The following is a 21,728-nucleotide window of genomic DNA, read 5'->3' as shown; positions in this document are numbered from 1 at the left end:
CAAACTGGAGTTCTTGAATTGTCATTTGAAGCTGCCTTCAAAACAACGATTCTGTCCGCATTTTAAGCCGGAGATTTGTTTTTTCCAAGTTCCTTCCTTACTGACCACAACTGTGTAGGTAAGAATAATGTATTTACTTATGGTTTAAAGTTAAGCATCTTAGGGGAATGACTGTTTTAATGGCTTTTTTTTATCACAGTGTTGTGCAAAGTGATTCAATTCAATTCAATTTTATTTATATAGCGCCAAATCACAACAAAAGTCGCCTCAAGGCGCTTCATAGATACAGAGAAAAACCCAACAATCATATGACCCCCTATGAGCAAGCACTTTGGCGACAGTGGGAAGGAAAAACTCCCTTTTAACAGGAAGAAACCTCCGGCAGAACCAGGCTCAGGGAGGGGCGGCCATCTGCTGCGACCGGTTGGGGTGAGAGAAGGAAGACAGGATAAAAGACATGCTGCGGAAGAGAGACAGAGGTTAATAACAGATATGATTCAATGCAGAGAGGTCTATTAATACATAGTGAGTGAGAAAGGTGACTGGAAAGGAAAAACTCAATGCATCATGGGAATCCCCCGGCAGCCTACGTCTATTGCAGCATAACTAAGGGAGGATTCAGGGTCACCTGGTCCAGCCCTAACTATATGCTTTAGCAAAAAGGAAAGTTTTAAGCCTAATCTTAAAAGTAGAGATAGTTTCTGTCTCCCGAATCCAAACTGGAAGCTGGTTCCACAGAAGAGGGGCCTGAAAACTGAAGGCTCTGCCTCCCATTCTACTTTTAAATACTCTAGGAACAACAAGTAGGCCTGCAGAGCGAGAGCGAAGTGCTCTAATAGGGTGATATGGTACTACAAGGTCATTAAGATAAGATGGGGCCTGATTATTTAAGACCTTGTATGTGAGGAGCAGGATTTTGAATTCAATTCTGGACTTAACAGGAAGCCAATGAAGGGAAGCCAAAACAGGAGAAATATGCTCTCTCCTTCTAGTCCCTGTCAGGACTCTTGCTGCAGCATTTTGGATTAGCTGAAGGCTTTTCAGCGAGTTTTTTGGACATCCTGATAATAATGAATTACAGTAGTCCAGCCTGGAAGTAATAAATGCATGAACTAGTTTTTCAGCATCACTCTGAGACAGGATATTTCTAATTTTAGAGATGTTGCGCAAATGGAAGAAAGCAGTCTTACATATTTGTTTAATATGTGCGTTGAAGGACATGTCCTGGTCAAAAATGACTCCAAGGTTCCTCACAGCGTTACTGGAGGCCAAGGTAATGCCATCCAGAGTATGAATCTGGTTAGATACCATATTTCTAAGATTTTCAGGGCCGAGTACAATAACCTCAGTTTTATCTGAATTAAGAAGCAGAAAGTTAGCGGCCATCCAGGTCTTTATGTCTTTAAGACATTCCTGCAGTTTAACTAATTGGTGTGTGTTATCTGGCTTCATGGACAGATAGAGCTGGGTGTCATCTGCATAGCAGTGAAAATGTATGCTATGTCTTCTAATGATGCTGCCTAAGGGAAGCATGTATAATGTAAACAGAATTGGTCCTAGCACTGAACCCTGTGGAACTCCATAATTAACCTCAGTGTGTGAAGAGGACTCTCCATTTACATGCACAAATTGGAGTCTATTAGATAGATATGATACAAACCACTGCAGCACAGTACCTGTAATACCTACAGCATGTTCTAATCGCTCTAATAGGATATTATGGTCGACAGTATCGAACGCTGCACTGAGGTCTAGCAGGACAAGCACAGAGATGAGTCCACTGTCAGAGGCCATAAGAAGATCATTTGTAACCTTCACTAAAGCTGTTTCTGTGCTGTGATGAGCTCTGAAACCTGACTGAAACTCTTCAAATAAACCATTCCTCTGCAGATGATCTGTTAGCTGTTTGACAACTACTCTTTCAAGGATTTTTGATATGAAAGGAAGGTTGGAGATTGGCCTATAATTAGCTAAGACTGCTGGGTCTAGAGATGGCTTTTTGAGTAAAGGTTTAACTACAGCCAGCTTGAAGGCCTGTGGTACATAGCCGACCATTAGAGATAGGTTGATCATATTTAAGATCGAAGAATTAATCAATGGCAGGACTTCTTTGAGCAGTTTTGTAGGAATGGGGTCTAAAAGACACGTTGATGATTTGGAGGAAGTAATTATTGAAGTTAACTCAGAAAGATCAATTGGAGAAAAAGAGTCTAACTTAACATCAATGGTACTAAGAGTAGCTGTAGATAATATTACATCTGTGGGATGATTACTGGTAATTTTTTCTCTAATGATAAAAATTTTATTTGTGAAGAAGTTCATGAAGTCATTACTAGTTAACGTTAAAGGGATGGTTGGCTCAACAGAGCTCTGACTGTTTGTCAGCCTGGCTACAGTGCTGAAGAGAAACCTGGGGTTGTTCTTATTTTCTTCAATCAGTGATGAATAGTAAGATGTTCTGGCTTTGCGGAGGGCTTTCTTATAAAGCAGCAAACTATTTCTCCAGGCTAAATGATGATCCTCTAAATTTGTGACACGCCATTTCCTCTCCAGATTACGAGTCATCTGCTTTAGGGTACGTGTTTGAGAATTATACCACGGAGTCAGGTACTTCTGATTAGAGACCTTAGTTTTCACTGGAGCTACAGTATCCAGAGTCGTACGTAGTGAGGAGGTGAAATTATTAACAAGATAATCGACCTCTGTTGGGGTAGCGTTCAGATAGCTGCTCTGCTCTGTGTTGGTACAGGGCATTGAAGATGATAACAGTGGGTGGATTATATTCTTAAACTTAGTTACAGCGCTTTCAGAAAGACATCTACTTTGATAAAATCTACTCTCCACCGCTGTGTAATCAATTATTGTAAATGTAAATGTTATCAGGAAATGATCAGACAGGAGAGGGTTTTCAGGAAACACTGTTAAATGTTCAGTTTCTATGCCATATGTTAAAACAAGATCTAGAGTGTGATTAAAGTGGTGGGTGGGTTCTTTTACATTTTGAGAGAAGCCAATTGAGTCTAATAACAGACTAAATGCCATGTTGAGGCTGTCATTTTTAGCATCTACATGGATGTTAAAATCACCCACAATAATTATTTTATTTGAGCTCAGAACTAAATTAGATATAAAGTCTGAGAAATCAGACAGAAACTCTGTGTAAGGCCCAGGTGGACGATAGATGATAACAAGTAAGACTGGTTTCTGAGTTTCACAGCTGGGGTGGACAATGTTAAGCATCAGGCTTTCAAATGAATTAAAAGTCTGTCTTGGTCTTTCATTAATTAATAGGCTGGTGTGAAAAATTGCTGCCACACCGCCCCCTCGGCCTGTGCTTCGAGGTTTCTGGTAGTTAGAATGACTCGGGGGTGTTGATTCATTTAAACTAACATAATCATCCTGCTGCAACCAGGTTTCTGTAAGGCAGAGTAAATCAATTTGTTGATCAATTATTAAGTCATGTACTAACAGAGACTTGGAGGAGAGAGACCTAATATTTAATAATCCACATTTCACTGTTTTACTCTTTGGTTCAGATGTGGATACTGTACTGTTCTTTCTTTGTAATTGTTTATGTTTAAGTTGTTTGTTGCTGGTTTTTAGTTTGTTTTTTGTCTTTTTGGAAGCTGACACAGTCTCTATGGAGATGGGTTTTTGGGGGGGTAGCAGGAGGAGAGAAGCTGCAGAGAGGCGTGTAAGACTGCAACTCTGCTTCCTGGTCCCAACTCTGGATAGTCATATTTTGGGGGGTTTAATAAATTTGTCCATATTTCTAGAAATGAGAGCTGCTCCATCCAAAGTGGGATGGATGCCGTCTCTCCTAACAAGACCAGGTTTCCTCCAGAAGGTTTGCCAATTATCTATGAAGCAATTTAAGGAGAACATGCGGCTAAACATGTCACTCCTGGTCTGATTGGGGAGGGGACCAGAGAAAACTACAGAGTCCGACATTGTTTTAGCAAAGTTGCACATCGATTCAATATTGATTTTAGTGACCTCCGATTGGCGTAACCGGGTGTCATTACTGCCGACGTGAATTATGATTTTACTGAATTTACGTTTACCCTTAGCCAGCAGTTTTAAATTTCCTTCAATGTCGCCTGCTCTGGCCCCTGGAAGACAATTGACTATGGTTGCCGGTGTCTCTAGCTTCACATGTCTGAGAACAGAATCACCAATTACCAGAGTTTGACCCCCGGCGGGTGTGTCACCGAGTGGGGAAAAACGGTTAGACACATGAACGGGTTGGTGGTGTACCTGGGGCTTCTGTTTAGGACTATGCTTCCTCCTCACCGTGACCCAGCCGCCCTCTTTCCCCAGCTGCTTGGGGTCTGCCGGGGAACAGCTAGCGGGGCCTACGCTATCTTCGGCTGCACCAGCTACAGGGGCCTGGCTAGCTACGGGTGAATGAAGGGTGCGAAGCCGAGTCTCCAATTCAGTAATCCTGGCCTCCAGAGCTGCAAATATGCTACATTTGTTACAGATATCATTACTGCTAAAGGAGGCCGAGGAGTAACTAAACATCTGACACAATGAGCAAGAAAGTGCAGGAGGGACAGGTGAAGTAGCCATGGTGCTAACGAGTCGGCTACGAGCTAAGTTAAGCTAGCGAAACAGTACAGAGACAGTGAGTGAATACTTTGGCTATAAATTAGGTAGTGAGTACACAGAAAGTGTGCTTCGGATGAAGCACGTGAAGATTATACTATGAAAGAAGAATGTATTTAAAAGTTGTTAATTAAATTGCTAAGCAAATAAGCTACTCAGAAACACCACTGTGTTTGAGCAGGAACAGGAAGTGATACTCTACCGCACCAAGTGACAGCATTTTATGAAATACGCAAATGCATCAGCTGTTCCAAGTTCTCCAGTAAGGAGTTTTGTTTTTACTAGCCTAAATTAGCATCACAGTAAGTTCAAATAAAATGCAGTAAATTAAAGATGCAATTTGCTAATTAAGCTGTCTAAACTGTGCTAAGATTAGCTGATAAATCTCCAGCTCTACCCTCTCAATCAAATATGGACATACCTAAAAAAAACAAAAACAAATATGGAGATGGGAAAAAATGCTAAACCTGAGCTTTCATCATCATTCTCCACAAACCAACAATGGACTGATGGCTGCATCCATCATTTATATACAGTCAATGGTCTAAATATGTGAAAACTATCAAGTGAAAGAAACAAAGTTTAAACTTGAAATCTGCTTTTAAAAAACCTCTGCATTAATATTTTTTGAACGTCCCCCAACGTTATTCCTAAACATGGCATTAGAGATATCACAGACCATGTCTGCAGTAGAAAAGTATAACCATTTAAGTCAATGTAATATGACTGTAAATTAAGCACAACGATTTAGGTTTTTCTAAGAAAAGAATAGGACATATAAATATATATTTAATGGTACACTGAGTAAAATTTCACCACTAGATAGCAGTAGATTGCAGTCACGTGAATTCTGTTCTGCCAATTCAAGTAGGTAATCTCAGCTGCACCTGCAGTGAGTCTACGCTGTCAGTCTGCTGTGCATATTTACTCTGGAACAGGCTGTAAACCTTTGTGAAATGAGTCCAATACAATATGTCTTTCTTTAGTCTTTTCACTTGTTAGCTGAAGGGGAGCCATTCTCAGATGATAGAATATAAAACTTCATATCTTGAGTCTGAAGTTGCAGACACATTAAAATTTGCCTCTATGGCACATAAATGAGTTTTCTTCTCTTACGCTAATTGCTTAATAAGCCACAAACAAAAAAAGCAATTACACAGAACAGCGATGTCCATCTCAGCCACTGTATTCAACACGGCGGCTTCCACAAACCAGCAGCTGCTCCTAAGTCTAAGTTTATGAGAATGCCTCAACTTGTTGGAAGATGGAATTAAGCACTAATGAATCTATATTTTTACTCAAACTCTAAAAACGACTGACTGTACCTTTAAGTAAATTAAATTTCTCTTCCCCGTAGGTCTTGGAACTTGTGTCCAGTCCCTTAAGAAGAGGCTTAAGTTGAGAAATGCTTTAAGATCTATTTGTGCCTTTTACATGCAAGCCATGGAGGCTCTCTGACAGAGCTTTACCTCATATTCACTTCTTCAGTTCACTTAAAGTGACGCCACATGTCGACCCACTGTAGATCTGTTATAACCTTTAGACACAAAACTGCACCTGGAAAAAGTCACTCGTGTCACTGTAAATAATCAAGAGGCTGACTTCAAATGATATTAAACATGAGCAACATTTATTTTAGTAATACCATAGAAATAGTTTATACACGATGACACTTCATAGACCGGAGCATGTAATCTGTAGGGTTACATCACAATAAAGTGCAAGGTTCTTCGCTCAGTGGTGGACGAAAGCAGCGCGAGCAACCACGTCAGGCAACGTCAAATCCAAGGTGCTTTTTACGTCATGTCAGCAACACTGAAGTATGGCATGAGCTCAGTGGTTATCACAAACTGTATAAAAAACTATCCTTGTTGGTCATCGAAGTGACAAATACACCCTCAAAGAATAAATATACATTCAGGTCAATGTAGAAAAATAACCACCAAAAAAATACACGTTTCCTCTCCGGCTTCCTCCTCGCGTCGCCTTGTTTTTCAAGTCTTAGTAACATCATTGAAGGATGGTGAAATCCAGACATACAGAAACAAAACAAAAAAAAAAACAACCAAACAAAAAACTGGGACGGGAAAGGTGTGTTAATGTGTGTGTGTAAAAGGGAAATATTAGCCCTAAAAGCTCCACAGACAAAAGAAAAAAAAGGCAACATCAGGCACTTCCATTCCCTGCAGCTCGTTGTCACACAGAGACAGTTTGAAGATCATGAGAGGCTGACCCATCAATCCTCAGTGTGATATAAACAACATGTGGACCAATGCGATGCCTCTGTGGGAGATTCCATAGATGTGACACATCACATCGGCTCCTGCGTCCCCAGTGGAAGCCTGTGGAGTCAGACTGATCTGCTGGGTCCAGAGTTAGGCTTTACTTCTTAGTTTGTTTTGAATTTGTAATACTGATCATTCAGTGTCGCTCCCTGATAACTCAAACCTTCCACTTTTGATTAACACATCGCAATCATTTGTCAAGGTTTCCATTTATTTGAGCCTCTGGCTGCTCAGCTGTCATGGAATTGATCATTTTGAACGTTGATATCTTTAATCGTTTTTAATATCATCTAAATGATTTGGATTTCTGTGATTTTCATCTCTCGGTGTTCTGAAACCTTTTTAGCAGAACTGAAGCGAGGTGGTGTTTTAAAGTTTAGTTTAAAGTCATGTACGAACTGCAAAAACTCAACTTTTTCAGTCAATGTTAGAAGAAATGTTCATGGAAATGCAGACGAAAGAAGGAATCTCTAAGCAAAACCCGGTGATGAAACTAATGTAAAATAATAAGCCAAACCTACTCGGGTGACCAGAAGCCCGTCCCTATGTGGGACCGTGCAGCACTTTGATTCCTTGTCCAATCTATGCAATGATACAAACAGAACTACTGGAATAAGAGACATAAAAAAGAAGAATACAGGAGTATATAAAGCCCATCACATCATAGCATAAGAACAAACTTGAGCTTTCTTTTTCAGTAGTGTATTTACTTACTGGGAGAGTTGGAACATGAACAATTTATTGTATTTTTATTTTGTGGTTGGATATGAACGTTTCAGACTACCTCTCAGCATCGCTGACGTGTACCTCACATTCAGTTTCTTGGGATCTGGTCACCCTAGCTATAGGTTAGCCTGGTCCAAAATGACCTTTTACTCATAATTCCTGTGAATATATCATGTTACAGATACTTATGTTATGAGATAACCAATTATAGGTTGCTAGAGATCAGTTGGCGGCCCCTCAGACACCACCGGTCCCTCTGGAAAAATGTGCATTCTTCTACGCACATTACTTTGGGTTCCTATTGGTCTTTAGGCTGGTGTGACTGGGGATTTATACAGTTTGGAAAAGTGTTTTATAAAGCCTGTTACAGCTTCCAACACAAGAGACTCTACATGTAGTTACACCGTTTCAAATTTTAAAGTATAAGACTCTCGTCCTGTTTTACATGTTAATGTCCACGTTAGTCCCTCTTTGTTTTCAGAGACCATTTGTTTAAAACTGAAAGGTTTTCCTGCATTACTAAATGACATTATCACTGGCTAAGAGCCTTAGCCGGCTGTTAGATGATGGGTTACTAATATTATCTGTTTTATTAGCCGAAAAGCACACTTTCTGAAAGTTGTGCTTGAACGCTACACGGTTGACAAAACTAAATGCATCAGCCCGGCTTTTAGCGGAGAGTCTTGTTTGGTAATTGACTTAATGAGGCATTTCCAGTTTTAAAAGAATCACATTAATGGATAAGGACAGTGCAAATGATATGATTAAAAGGGACTGAATATTGGTGCGAAACATCAGCTGGTAGCAGCTTTAAAACTTTGCCTTTGAAACTCTACCCATCAGTCTTTGCAAAGAGAGCCTCCCGGTGGACACACAAACCTCTATGATGCTAATACAGTGCAATTCCTTAATACATTCTCTCATTTAGTTTCTCATTTTGGTACAAATTTGTCACTTGTATGGTGGGCTATATGTGCGGAGATGAAGAGCTAGTTGAACAGAGAAGACTACACCGTCTTTATATCGCTATAGTAACTGTACTGGAGGAGAAAGGCATGCAGGCGGATCAAATCTTCTCTCGGAGGATTTTGAAACGCATACAAGACTAAAGCCACGTGTTGTACAGCAGTAACAGTCTATGAGTTTACAGGTTACAGGTACAGCACTGTGTGTTAGTATGGGTCTGACACCTAAGCCCACCTCACTGAGTATGTACAAAATGTTTGAGTCCAGTCAGGCTGGCTTAGTGTGGCTCCGTTTACATGCACAGAGAACTCCTCCCTTCTCTTCCTCACATGTTTACTAATGTAGCCTGTGTGCTTCAATGACCAGGAGAGCTGTGCCAGTGGGAGCAGAGGCTCCTGGTAGGGATACCCAGGTTGACCAGGTCAAAGGGTAGAGGCCAGACAAATTTGAACCACCTCTAAAGCTAACATGTCTAAAGCAAAAAAACAAGCCCATAACTATTACACAAACATAAATGGCAAACTCAGATCACGCTGGTGGGGAGTTGTCAGTGGATTTTGCTCGTCATGGGGCAAATGGGCTTAGAGGAAAAAGAACATCTAATGTAAGGTCAAACATTTAGCCAAGAAATTTGCTCAGGCGCTAATGAAAAGTGCAATATCAAAGGAATTGGCTGTTTGACTTTCCAGTTTTGTGCTACTTTAAACTGTGAAACTACTACATATACTTCATCGCTGGAGTTCAAAAATAAAGACTCTGCATGAAAGGTAAGACCCTCTCGATTCACAGTGTTCAGTCATAACTTGGGATCCACGTAAAGTACGGAGCTCTGTGTTTCCATCACTAAAACCATGGAATTGCCTGCGGGAGCGCTACTTTACTTGTTTTCCATCATTGTCTGAATGCCTCCGGGATGAACATTTATGCAATTTCAAACAGTTACAGGGATTTTAAATCCACACGGGTCAATAATTTCGACATTTGGGACATAAAGGAGAAGAAATACTTCATTCTCAAAGCAACTAAGTTTTTGGTTTCACGGTGCCTGTCAGTACTGTCAGGTAGCCATAACCAATCTCAGTTTAAATGACCCACCACTGACAGCTTGGATGGATTGGTGCGATCTGGCCGCTCTGCCAAACCTGGTAAACTAACTATGAAGCAGGTGACTTTTCAAATGGTTTGTCGTGGCAGAAATGTGTTTTGCATCTTTATTATACCTTAGGGTAACAAAGAAAACCCCTATCCACTACTGTGCGACTGTAGTTGTGTTTCTTTGAAAGACATCTCTAGAGGAGAGCTTTACTTTGGACATCTATGCATTAAGCAATGCCAACAATACAAGTAAACTCTGAGCCATTTTACCTCCACACATTTCCAGCTGTTTGATTCCAGATGTCTGGACATTCTTCACATTTGATCTGTCAGTGTTTCTGACTGTACCTTGGTCATGATTAGTTGAAATACTTAATGTGGCCCAGTCTTTGCTCCAGTGGCAAAGGAAAGAACAGATACCAAAATGATTTTGCCAGTATTCAATGCCTTCACAGATATCCAGTACTGTCTTTTCATCACGTTTGTGTTGGACCTGTGTTTGGATAACCTCATCTCTCTCTGTGGAGATGTAGCTTTCCATGTTTTTCTGTTGTCTTGGTTGTCATAAAAAAATGAAAATTCACTTAGAAAAATGGAGCAGAGCAAGATTTTTGCAGTTGTCCACATGAAGTGCCACGTGGACTTCTTCTGTGGCTGATCCACTTATTTAATGCATGAGAATGCTACGCAAGTTGAATGGTGGCCTTTTTTTAAGTTTTGGTCAGAAGGTCCTTACTGTGGCCATCACTTTATTTGCTAAATTTAGGTTAGTAAGCCTCTCATTCTACTGGAACCACAACAAAATAACTTCCCTTCAGGATTTACTCAAGTTTTAAATCCTGTTCTTAATATAAACATTGATGTAATGCTCTTCTTATTCAAGGCAACTCAGTCTGATTGTAGGAAAAGTGTCAAGAACAATGAAAATAACACTTTACCTGGAGATCAGCTTATATTCAGGTGACTCTGTGCATGTAAATGTACCACTCAGAAAGTTGGGAGAGGCTGGCAATGAGACAAGCAGAGAGGGAGTGAAAACACCTACTGTGGCACCTTTTACACACTGTGTCGGTGCCTCCAGCTCCCTCTCGCCATGCCTCCACTGCTAACCTGCCAACCCCATTTCCAGCATTCAGACTTTCAGGCCCCAGTCTCTGAAGAAGCCTTTGGCCACTCTTGACTCTCGGAAAGTCACTGTGAGGGAGTTCAGGGTGATGTCTGTGACAGTTATTTCTCCCGGACATATGACGGGTCTCCAGATATTTTCTGATGTGGTGCCCTCGTCTGGTCCCGTGGAGCTCCAGCCGTCTGTCCTCTCATGTCCTGGTTGAGGCAGGGACACAGAGGGAGAAAGGCAGAAGGTGAAAAGTGTACATTTACACTAAGACAACTACTGCATCAAGGCTGCCACTCGTGTTCTGAGTTAGCTTGCCTTGACTGATCTGTTTTGATGCATGTTATAAACTGACAGAGTGCACGTGGCTGCTTATGTTTCCCAGAAAACAGAAGAGCACACTACGGTTGGGATCACTGCACAATCATGCAGAACAGTGAATATCAACAAGACCACTCCCTGTTACTGAACTAGGAGAGGAGGCAATCCCCGTTAAATTCAATTCAAATAGCACCAAATCACAACAAGAGTCACCTCAAGGTGCTTTATATTGTCAGGTACAGACCTTACAATAATACAGAACACCCCATCAATCACACAATCTCCTTTGACCAAGCACTTGGCGAAAGTGGGAAAGAAAAACTCCCTTTTCACAGAAAGGGGAAAAGGTGAGGGTAGAAAGAAGACAGTTTTTGGAGAGACGACAAAAGACACAAGAGAGATTAATAATAACTAATGATCACTAATTACTATAATAACTAATGACTCATAGTGAGTAAATGACAAATCAATCATCCCAAACCATCTCTCTTTATCGGGGCAAAACAATATTTATCAAACATAAACAATTTATCCATCCAGTTTCTTCCACTTATTCAAGCTTGGATCAGGGTTGCAGCAGGATAAACAGGGTATTCCAGATGTCTTTTCCCCTATTGTTTTCCACTTCTCTGTGGGGTTTTAAAGATACATACTCTCTCCAGCGAGTGCTCGGTCTACCCTGTGTATGTGTTATTGCAGCTGGGTGGGGAGGAGCCCAGGAGATAGCCTGAGTAGATGTGTGAAAATTTGTAACACAAACAATTGTGCATTCACAGACTTACACTGTGGCCTGGACACCCTTTTGGATAACACTAGCATTAAGAGAACAGCATGATAGTCTGCTGACAGCTGGGAGATGCTCTGTCACTACAGTACATTTACAGAACAGAACAGAGAGATGGAGGATGAAGAAAAAAGACTAGAGTTACACTAGAAGTGCTGAAAGGTGGTGTAGCCCATCTTCCAGCCTATGATGGGTGGGAGAGGTGACCTTGATATGGATCAGCAGAAGAAAATGGACGGATGGTATCTCATATTGAAAACAACTGCACGTGGATGGGACTATCGTTGATCAGAAGGACAACAAGGTAGAAACAAATGGAACTGCAACAACAGACATGTATAGTAGGTGATTCACAGCCACCTAGAGGTGTAAACGTGAGTGTGTGGTTGCTCTTCTCTCTGTGTTAGTCACTTGATTGATGGGCTTAAGCCCCTCTCCCCCTGACTCGGGTCTTTGCACTCCAAACAGCAAAACAAGCTACTTAAAACCTTAGAAAAGGACTAGTCAGTGAGGGTTGATTGGGACAAAAACAACCCGGTGTCAATGCTTGTATCAAGTTAATGTAGTCAGTTAATTAAAAAAAGCAATTACAAAGATAGACAAGTCATTCTTTTTATCTATTAAATACAGTTGCTTGTTTATTAACTGGCCCCTGACCTCCTGTCATTTCATGAGAGCATCCCAGAGGCAAACGCAGCTCTGAATAAACTGCTGCCTTAGATTTAGAAGCAAACTGAAACTATATTCCACCTTTTGCAGGATTTGCTCCTCAATCGGCTCAGTATGAGCTCAGTATGAGGGACTTTTAATATTTTTGGTGGGATGCCCAGTGACAAAGAGAGTCAAGTAAATGTGGCGCGTGATGCTGATTAGAGTCCACTGGCTGACCAAGTGACACACATACCATTTAAAATGCCATTGCTCTCCTTTGCTGTGTTCTTCTGAGTCTCCTCTTGCTCCTCCTCCCTGTCCTCATCATCTTCCATGCTGTTCTCTTCCTCTTCCTCGTCCTCCTCCTCCTCGTCTTCCTCTCCATGCTCTTCCCAGTTCTCTTTTCTTGGACTTGGAGGGTTTGAGTTAAAGCATCTGAACTCCTTCCTCCTCAGTCTGTGTTGTGATTCCTGTCTGTACGGCTGATGGTCATCCTCGGGGAGCAGAGAGCGTGTCAGAGACAGGCGCAGGCGCGGTGCAGGCTTTTCGGGAATCTTGTGAGCGCTGCGGAGATCCATGGTGTAGACAGTATTCTGAATCAAGATCAAACAGAAAAACAAAAAAGAGTAACGTCATTGTCAGGCCCCAATGAGAGAAACACAGTTTGAATTTTATATATATATAATTTTTAATCAAATTCCAAACTTTACCTGCAGAAGGATTCTTTTGGATTTGGATCCTTTCCTTCTGGGACCCACAGCTCGTTCTCTCTGTTCTCTGGAAAAACCAAGCAGACCTTTGTCAGGCAGGAAAAGCATCCAAGCCAAATTGTGCGCTATGACTCGGGGTCAGAAAGTCTGAAAAGAGCTGTACTGTAATGTTGGGAAGCTTTGAGGTACTACATTAGACAACAACCACTCAAACTACGCCATGTGTGCCATCATACATAGGGACACTGTGCATTAACAACAACACAACTGTTGCTCACCACCGAACAACTTTGGCCCCTCCCTAATTAATTCAAGCTGAAAGGTTGCGATTGTGACATTTTGGAATCACTGCAGACGCACAAATGTAAATGGTCAGAGAGGGGCTTTCAAGGAGGCTTCTAAAAATAGTCTTCCAGTGTTGCCCAAGGAGACTACCGACATGCTTTACTTCAATATTCGTCCAAAAATTATATAAAAAATTATATATGTGTGTGTGAGTGTGTGTGTGTGTGTTGTTTAGCAATTCTCCTTTCAGAAATCACCAACATGTATATGAGTATAGAACCAAGTACCAATTTGGAGGTTATACAAACAAATAAGAAGAAATCTTATGTCTTATTTCAAATGTCATAGTTAAATGCAAATTTCTGTCTATGTTTTTATATGTGCTTTTTGATGGTTTATAATGATTTGTAAATCCAAATAACTGAATTCCACATGTATATAAAATCAAGCCCCTCGGCATGCAGACTGCTTTTACAAACATTGAAAGAATGGGTCGCTCTCAGTGAATTCCAGGATCGTACTGTGATAGGATGAAACCTGTGCAACGAGTCCAGTCGTGGAATTTTCTTGCTATTAAATGTTCCACAGTCAACTGTTAGTGTTATTATAACAAAGTGGAAGCGACTGGAGGAAACGATGACAACTCAGCCAAGAAAAATCAGCAGTGCGGTAGCAGTGCGGTAAGCAGATGCTGAGGCACATACTGCGCAGAGATCACCTACTTTCTGCAGAGTCAGTCGCTACAGACCTCTAAACTTCATGTGGCCTTTAGATTAGCTCAAGAACAGTGTGTAGAGAGCTTCATGGAATGGTTTTCCAGGGTCAAGCAGCTACATCCAAGCCTTACATCACCAAGCCCAATGCAAAGCGTTGAATAACGATGTGTAAAGCACGCTGCCACTGGACTCTAGAGCAGCCCAGACCCTTTGCATCTCTAAATCCCTCTTCTCTGTCTAGTAAACCATCGGACAAGTCTGGGTTTGGTGACTGCCTGGAGATCAGTACTTTGTGCATTGTGCCAAGTGACAACGTCCAGGCCTTCTCATCCAGCATCATTGTCTGATCTCACAAATGCCCTTCTGGAAGAATTATCAAACATTCCTATAAACACGCTCCTAAACCTTGTGGAAAGCCATCCCAGAAGATCTGAAGCTGTTGAAGCTACAGAGGGTGGGCAAACATCATATTAAACCCTATAGATTAAGAATGGGATGTGAGTCAAGTTTATATGTGTGTGAAGGCAGATGAACAAATACTTTTGGCAATATAGTAAAACTGCTGGATTATCAGATTCAGATTGTATGCAACTGCCAACTTGACCCCATTCAATTGCAGACAGATATCAGACTGATAACACTCCCTCCAAGGGGAAACCCTAAAAATATAATATAATATATCTATATACATATACACACACACACACACACATATATATATATATATATATATATATATATATATATATATATATATATATATATATATATATATATATGCACACATTTATAAACAAAAATTAGACTCTGCATGTCAGTTTGTGTTAAATAAAGGAGCACAGTACAAAGGTGAAAAAATGAATGACAAATGGTGGCTGAAGGCAGCCTTACTTCTCTTCGTAGGCCTGAACCAAGCGCCGGTCCAGAATGTGTTCCTCAGGTTCCCAAGTGCTGTACCTGTAGGAGGATACAAAACATATATAAAAGCTTTCTTCATTTTTCAATGACCTCCATAAATAATTTATTATTATAATCATTTAGATAATTAAAATCAGTCTGTTGATTCATTTAAAAACAAGGCCAAAGTGCTGACACAGTGTCTTTATTGTATTTCTAAATCAGAAAAACAAACTTTAGAACTCTAGTTAAAATAAATTCTTGCCCTGGTGTAACTTTTCAAAACTGCATTACTATATTTTTTAGCATGTTGATATTTACAACATTAAAACCACTGACAGCTTAAATGAAAAACACTGATCGTCTGCATACAATAAAAAGTTCTTCTGGGAACCCTTAGATTTTAGCATTCATGTGTTACCTGACACGTACCACCCACGTAGATATTGCTCCATGGTAACTACACTCCCTGATGATAGCGGCTTACCCCGGGAGAATAATGTGCCCGTGCACACTGCAAAAATTGCTCAGGAATGACTCGAGGAACACGACAAAGATCCCAAAGCGTTGACCCGACCTCCATGCTCCCAAGATCTCAATACAATCGAACAAGAGGACCTACCCTACAACCCAAACAGGGCCCAAAGAAGGACACTCCCAGAGATCCTGTGTCCATGCCCCAATGGGTGGCATGAGAGTTTTTAAAGAGAGATTAACCACAGTTAAACTCTTCTAAATTCATGCATGGTGTCAGTAACATATTTCAATGAAAGCTGGATCATAAGGATGAGCACCACAGTGTTCTTTTAACAACACTAACTGTTTAGGGACTGAGAAAAGCAGCTGCTGTAGTCAAGAAAAGAAAGTATTTACCCACTGCTGCTTGATATATAACTCCTTCCTCTTGCTTTTTAATATGTCTCTATGGCTCTTTAATAATGATGGCTCTTTATTAGAAACTGATTCTGCTGTAATACTTGTCAGAACTGTTTGCTACTCTCTTCTACAATAAAACAGCCCGTCCCTGAAGAAGTAGTGGTCTGGATGGTAGTATACATAGATTGCTCCAAAATCTATAGTATGGTTCAGCATTAATGGTGCCTTAGCAGAAGTGCAGATTAACTGTGCCACTGTACATCTTGTTGTGCTCATAACAAACCAAACAGTTCCTCTACCTTTTAGCCTGGAGGACACAGCATCCATAATTTCAAGAAAGAACTTTAAATTCTGCCTTATCAGACCGTAAAACAAATTTTCCCTTTGCCTCAGTCCATCCAAAGTGAGTTTACGTCTAGAGAAAGTGACAGTTTGAAGATTTTCACAATAAGACTGTGTCAATCTTTAATCCAGAGCTATCTAAGAGCCTGATAACTATGGTCATTCAATACAGGTTCTCCCCTGCATAGCTTTTCTCTGAATACCATCCATCCATTCTCTTCTGCTTATCCTTGTCAGGGTCGTAGGGAGTGGAGCCTATCCCAGGTACCATAGAGCAAGAAGGAGGGTACACCCTGGACAGGTCGCCAGTCCGTCACAGGGCTAACACATAGAGAGAGACAATCATTCCCACCTATGGGCACTTTAGAATCATTAATTAACCTAACCCCACTAACTGCATTCTTAGGAAGGCAGAGTACCCAGGGAGAACATGCAAACTCCACACAGACAGGCCCGATCCAGATGGTAGCCTGGTGGAATGGAACTCAGGACCTTCTTGCTGTGAGGCTACAGTGCTAATCACCACGCCACACCATATGTGATGAAATCCTCTAATTCTCTGCAATTTTGCTCTGACAAACATTCTTACAGTGTCAAACTGCCAAAGCACAGACCTCGCCTATAGGATGTCCTATTATCCAATCATACTGCTACTGTACATTAACTGATTTGTCATGAGATCATCCTGTTTTTGTTGTCCCTGTTTCAACTTTTCTGAAAGATGCAGCTTGCATCCAATTGAAAATGGGCATGTTTTTCAACAAATTATTACATTTCTAATTTCACAACATCTGATGCATTGTTTATATACTTTTAAAAAGATAAATATGATTGACTGCAATTTTGAACAGTGTGTTTATGTGGAGAGCAAATCTTGGCCCAACTGGCATTTCTTCATATTTTGCTAGGAATATGAGAAACAGGTGCTGGAAATTATTGTAACACGTGCAACAATGCACAGAAATTCAGTCTGTAGTCAAAATCTAAGTTTGCACACTTTTAACAAGCCATAAGGTCCATATATAATATGACCAACTTTATTCTTCATATAGTTTGAAGTCTTCTGGGCATGCTTTCTTGTAATGTTTTAAACTTTAGAAATAGCTCTCCAGGCTTCTTGAAGGATACTCCAAAGTTCTTCTTTGGATGCTAGTTGTGTTTTACCTTCAGAAAGCCAAAGAACTACTGTTCAAAACCACTTTCAAAAAGTTACAGGCAAAACTGGGTCCTGTTAAGTACAATATTTAAAAAATGAGGGGTGGCTCAAGACTTTTGCAGACCACTCTGTGAGTCACATTCAGTTCCATTTCATGTTATCCATCTTATTCTTCTAATCTACATACTCACTTTGGAGGCCATCCTTTCCACTTCAGCAGATACTCCACATTCCCCTGTGGAGACAAAGTTTCAGAGCAGCTTCAAATATAGAGTAGTGTTTGTTCCCCCCCCCCCCCCCCCCCCTGTTTTGAACTGTTTAAGTAATTGAAGAAACAAATTACAAGCAAAAAAAAACAAAAAAAAAACAAAACTTTTTTCTGCTCCTCTCTTCTCTTTTTCCTCCACTCACAGTGGATCTTGTGACCTACTGTGAGCGCCTTCACCTCCAGGTTAGGAACCACTGCCAAGCACAATGAAATCAGCCCATCAACAATTACCTCATCTCTCAGATGCACAATGTCTCATTTTGATGCAACTTAAGGGAGTGCATCGCTATTCTGTGCAGCATTTTCACATTTAAACGGGGCCAGGCAGTTAGATTTGATGGTATCAGGTTGTTCAGGTCAAAATGTCAAACACATAAAGGTTGTAACTGTCAGGGCTCTGTGTGCAGGCGGATGGAGAGGAGGATTCAAATGCGAGACTCGGACACTGAATACAACTCAAAACCTCAGCTTTATTGCCGGCATGAAGACAAAACATGAAGTGAACACTGAGACACACAGTGTGAGAAACACACAGGCATAATCTGATGGTACAACACGACACTGAGCACAGGAAAACACAGGGCTAATATACACAGGGTGGTAATCAGGGAATGGGCAACAGGAGGGAGACACAGCTGGGAGAAATTGGACTAACGAGACAGGGGAGCAGTAGAACTGAACACACTCACATGAGACACAGACCTTCACAATAAAACAGGAAACAAGAACCAACTAAACAAAGAGGCAGACAGAATATAACACATGCAACTCAAACAATACATGAAACAACAAATCCTTAAACACAGATAAACAGAAACCTGGAACTCTAATAATAATAATCATCACAGCATCAGAGAAACAAAACAATCATTCAAAAATTAACCAAAACATAAGAACTCAAAATGCTGGGTCGAACCTGACCCAGAACCGTGACAGTAACTTTTCCATCAGTGACTTGGATTTCATTGAAATGTGCAGTTTGCTACAACCAGAGGTGGTTTCTTTCTTTGTGGTACATAGTAAGTTTGTCTCTTTTAAGCATTTATGTGTGAAACTATATAAACAACATTAGAAATCCTAAATGTAACACATTATACAAGTATATCACATGAAAACACAGTAGCATGACTACAAATCTGAAATGGAACAAATCAAACTTGAAATTAGTCTATTTAATGATTATCTGTTATTTCTTATCTATTTCAGGCCTCGTCGCATTCTCGTTAAATGTGCAGGAAGATGTTGCCATGATGTCATCAGAAGATATCTATAATTAACACAATTCAAAATGTATTGTATGTTTTCCACGTACTAGCGAATGTACTCAGATTAGTCATCCTCTGTGACATCATCCAATAATAACTTCCAGGCTCTCAACGGTATTCTCAGTCGGTGAAATCACCGCTTTTCCCCGACTTCATTTTAATCACTAGTTACACATACACAAAAAAAAAAGACTGTATGATTAAAAGCACCTCTTATGTTTGACTGTAATAAATACATTTATTACCTATCATTTCTAAACCTTGTAATAAGATCACATAAATATTAGAGCCAATATAGAATTTAAAGACTGATACTGATATTTGATGTTTTAAAAATCTGATATATTGGCCAACATATCAACATACGACTACTATACTAATACTACTACAATATACTACACAAGAAATGACTTTAATGTTAGTCGTTATTTATGAATACAGTTTAAAAATAATCTTGTTTTATTGTCACAACAAGTTGGGGATTATACATGTGCTGCCTGCCTGATGGACTCAGATCCACTGGTTGCTGGTTGTTGTTATGATGTTGCAGAGAACTCTGTTGGACAAACTATGCAACATTAACAGTTTTACATTTTCATTTCTTGACTGCTATAAATGCTGATTCTGACATATCAGCAAATCGCTAATTTCAGCTGATGTATGAGCAGGGGCTCTAATAAATATTATGCATGTAAATATTACATACTCACTGTATTGAAAATGTATTTTGTTGCTAAAATGCAAAGAGCAATTCCCTTTTAGATTCCTCTGTGAACTCTGGCATCCTCAAATCTCAAAACAAAAAAGTAGTTTTACTCTGTAAAGCCTGTGTTTAAGCTCAGCATCACAAAATTTATACAGAACACCAGTCAGTTATATAAATTCATATTAAGGCCCATTACAAAACTACATATGAAAGTTCACATTACTCTACATACCATTTAATAAAATTCTTTGTACTTAATATTTTGGGTTGCGTAAGACTTGGGAAATAAGTATGTAAGTGGATCTTTAGCATTGTATTTATATTCTGTATATTAGTTGTTGACACTGGTGGAAACCACTAGTTTCAGCCCCCCCCCCCCCCCCCCTGTGCCCTGCGAGTAAACAAAGGCGTCGCGCCTGCACATGTCAATACAACACGGTAACTTAGACCCAAACACAATTAGCGAGCAAATGGGCCCAAAGGCAGAGTATTTTGGGGTTGATAGCGCGTCCTCCTTCAACCCTTATAAGCCAAACACCTGACATTTTAAGCTGTAGTACAGGAACAACAGTCTCCATGTCAAATTAAAGGGACATCCTCCGCTCACCTGCTCCCTCAATACACTCTGCAATTAGATAACCAGCTTAGAAACGCTGCTCTCCTCGTTTAATCTCCAAAGCTTTCATTAGCATCTTTAAAGTAGCATTCTGGTTCACCAAAAGAAAAAAAAAAAAGCGTGTCTCCTTAAAGTGCTGAGAGCTAGAGAAGCTGATAATTTGGCCGCATTTTGTTTTTTACACGCTTACCTTTCTAACTCTTTTCTTGACGATTGATTCCACTGCAAACACTTGCTCTCCGATCGCTGACAGCTCCATCTCTTCGCACGCCGCCGTCCGCTGGCTTTTAACTGTCAAAGTAACGTCCCTCTCCCCGACAAACTAAGCTAACGTTAACTGCGTATGACAGCCCTCCCTCGGATACGTCTTCTTCCACGCGTGTCTCCTTCGGCTGCCTCGTTTTCCTGAAAGTTTAAAGGCCCATTTATCCAGAGCGACTTCCTTTTGCTGGCTCTTTCCATGCGTCTAGTGACTTTACAAAATCTGCGACACATCTGCACACCGCTTCGCGCGCACCCGCTCTGGCCCAAAGCGCGTTTCCGGCGCGCGCCACCAGCTTCCCCATCATCCTTATTATGCAGCGTGTATACGGATACCAAAGACGGTGATAGTACTTTCCTCCTCTGCTTCACTTAAAGCAGCAGCACCGTAGTATGAACAGTCATTCTTTTATTATAATATTTATGATATAATATCGTTATTACATGTATGGAAGCTGCTCATTTTTAAGTATGCACTTAAAGTAAGCCTTTGAAAGGCAGCTTTCAAAGGGTTAGTACCTGAGGTGTAGAGAAATAAACGAACATTAGCTTGGCATTTCTTGAGTCTGTACTTTTATTGTGACATATCTGATCACAGAATTATGACGTTGATCTTGGTGAGAGGGTCATTTTAGTGTTTGGTGGAACAACTGAGTTGTCTAACGTGTAATTAGGGGGCCCAACCAAACTTTGCTTTTATGCAGGTCTGGGCTTGTAAAGCAAATGTTTAATGTTTAACTGTAAACCTTCATGTTCTTCATGTTGGAGAAGAGGTAGGGATACAGCTGTCAGATGCAGTTATTTTTTTTTTTAAACAACATTATTAGTGCATCTCAGAAAATTAGAATATTGTAAAAATGTTTGTTATGTCCCCACATTTAGTTCAAAAAGGCAAGCTTTCATTTATTATATATGCATTACATGTAAGGTGAAATATATTAAGTCTTTTCTCTGTTATAATTTATATTATTGCGTTTTTTGACTCACAAAACTCTTTTGAGTTTGATGAGTCCGCCAGTATCAATACAGTGTCTAGTTCAGCACATGCAACCACTGTTCAGTAGCTCAGCGATCTTCCCC

The 21,728-nt window shown here is 40.4% G+C and overlaps 1 protein-coding gene across 1 annotated transcript; it reads right to left on the bottom strand.

Moving 5' to 3' along the window:
• Positions 1 to 6,216: 6,216 nt before the first annotated feature.
• Positions 6,217 to 20,958, bottom strand: cbx7b (chromobox homolog 7b). Its single transcript, XM_084938215.1, has 6 exons — positions 20,578 to 20,958; positions 17,724 to 17,767; positions 15,153 to 15,218; positions 13,261 to 13,327; positions 12,804 to 13,143; positions 6,217 to 11,003 (listed from the first exon to the last, which is right to left on the bottom strand). Exons 1-6 carry the CDS (start codon positions 20,644 to 20,646, stop codon positions 10,813 to 10,815), a joined length of 777 nt encoding a protein of 258 aa, XP_084794341.1. The 5' UTR covers positions 20,647 to 20,958; the 3' UTR covers positions 6,217 to 10,812.
• Between the last annotated feature and the right edge of the window lie 770 nt (positions 20,959 to 21,728).

The sequence above is a fragment of the Perissodus microlepis genome, chromosome 8, assembly GCF_051167445.1.
Source record: "Perissodus microlepis isolate ML-2025 ecotype Zambia chromosome 8, ASM5116744v1, whole genome shotgun sequence".
Classification (NCBI taxonomy): Eukaryota; Metazoa; Chordata; class Actinopteri; order Cichliformes; family Cichlidae; genus Perissodus; species Perissodus microlepis.
The sequence above is the reverse complement of the archived record's forward strand: the minus strand, read 5'-3'. Positions and strand labels throughout refer to the sequence as shown.

Coding starts and splice junctions, on each gene's coding strand:
- cbx7b (XM_084938215.1), bottom strand. CDS start 20,646: ATGGAGCTGTCAGCGATCGGAGAGCAAGTGTTTGCAGTGGAATCAATC. Junction 13,144..13,260: donor CCAAAAGAATCCTTCTGCAG/GTAAAGTTTGGA, acceptor ATCTTGATTCAG/AATACTGTCTACACCATGGA. Junction 11,004..12,803: donor GAGCAATGGCATTTTAAATG/GTATGTGTGTCA, acceptor TGCCTCAACCAG/GACATGAGAGGACAGACGGC.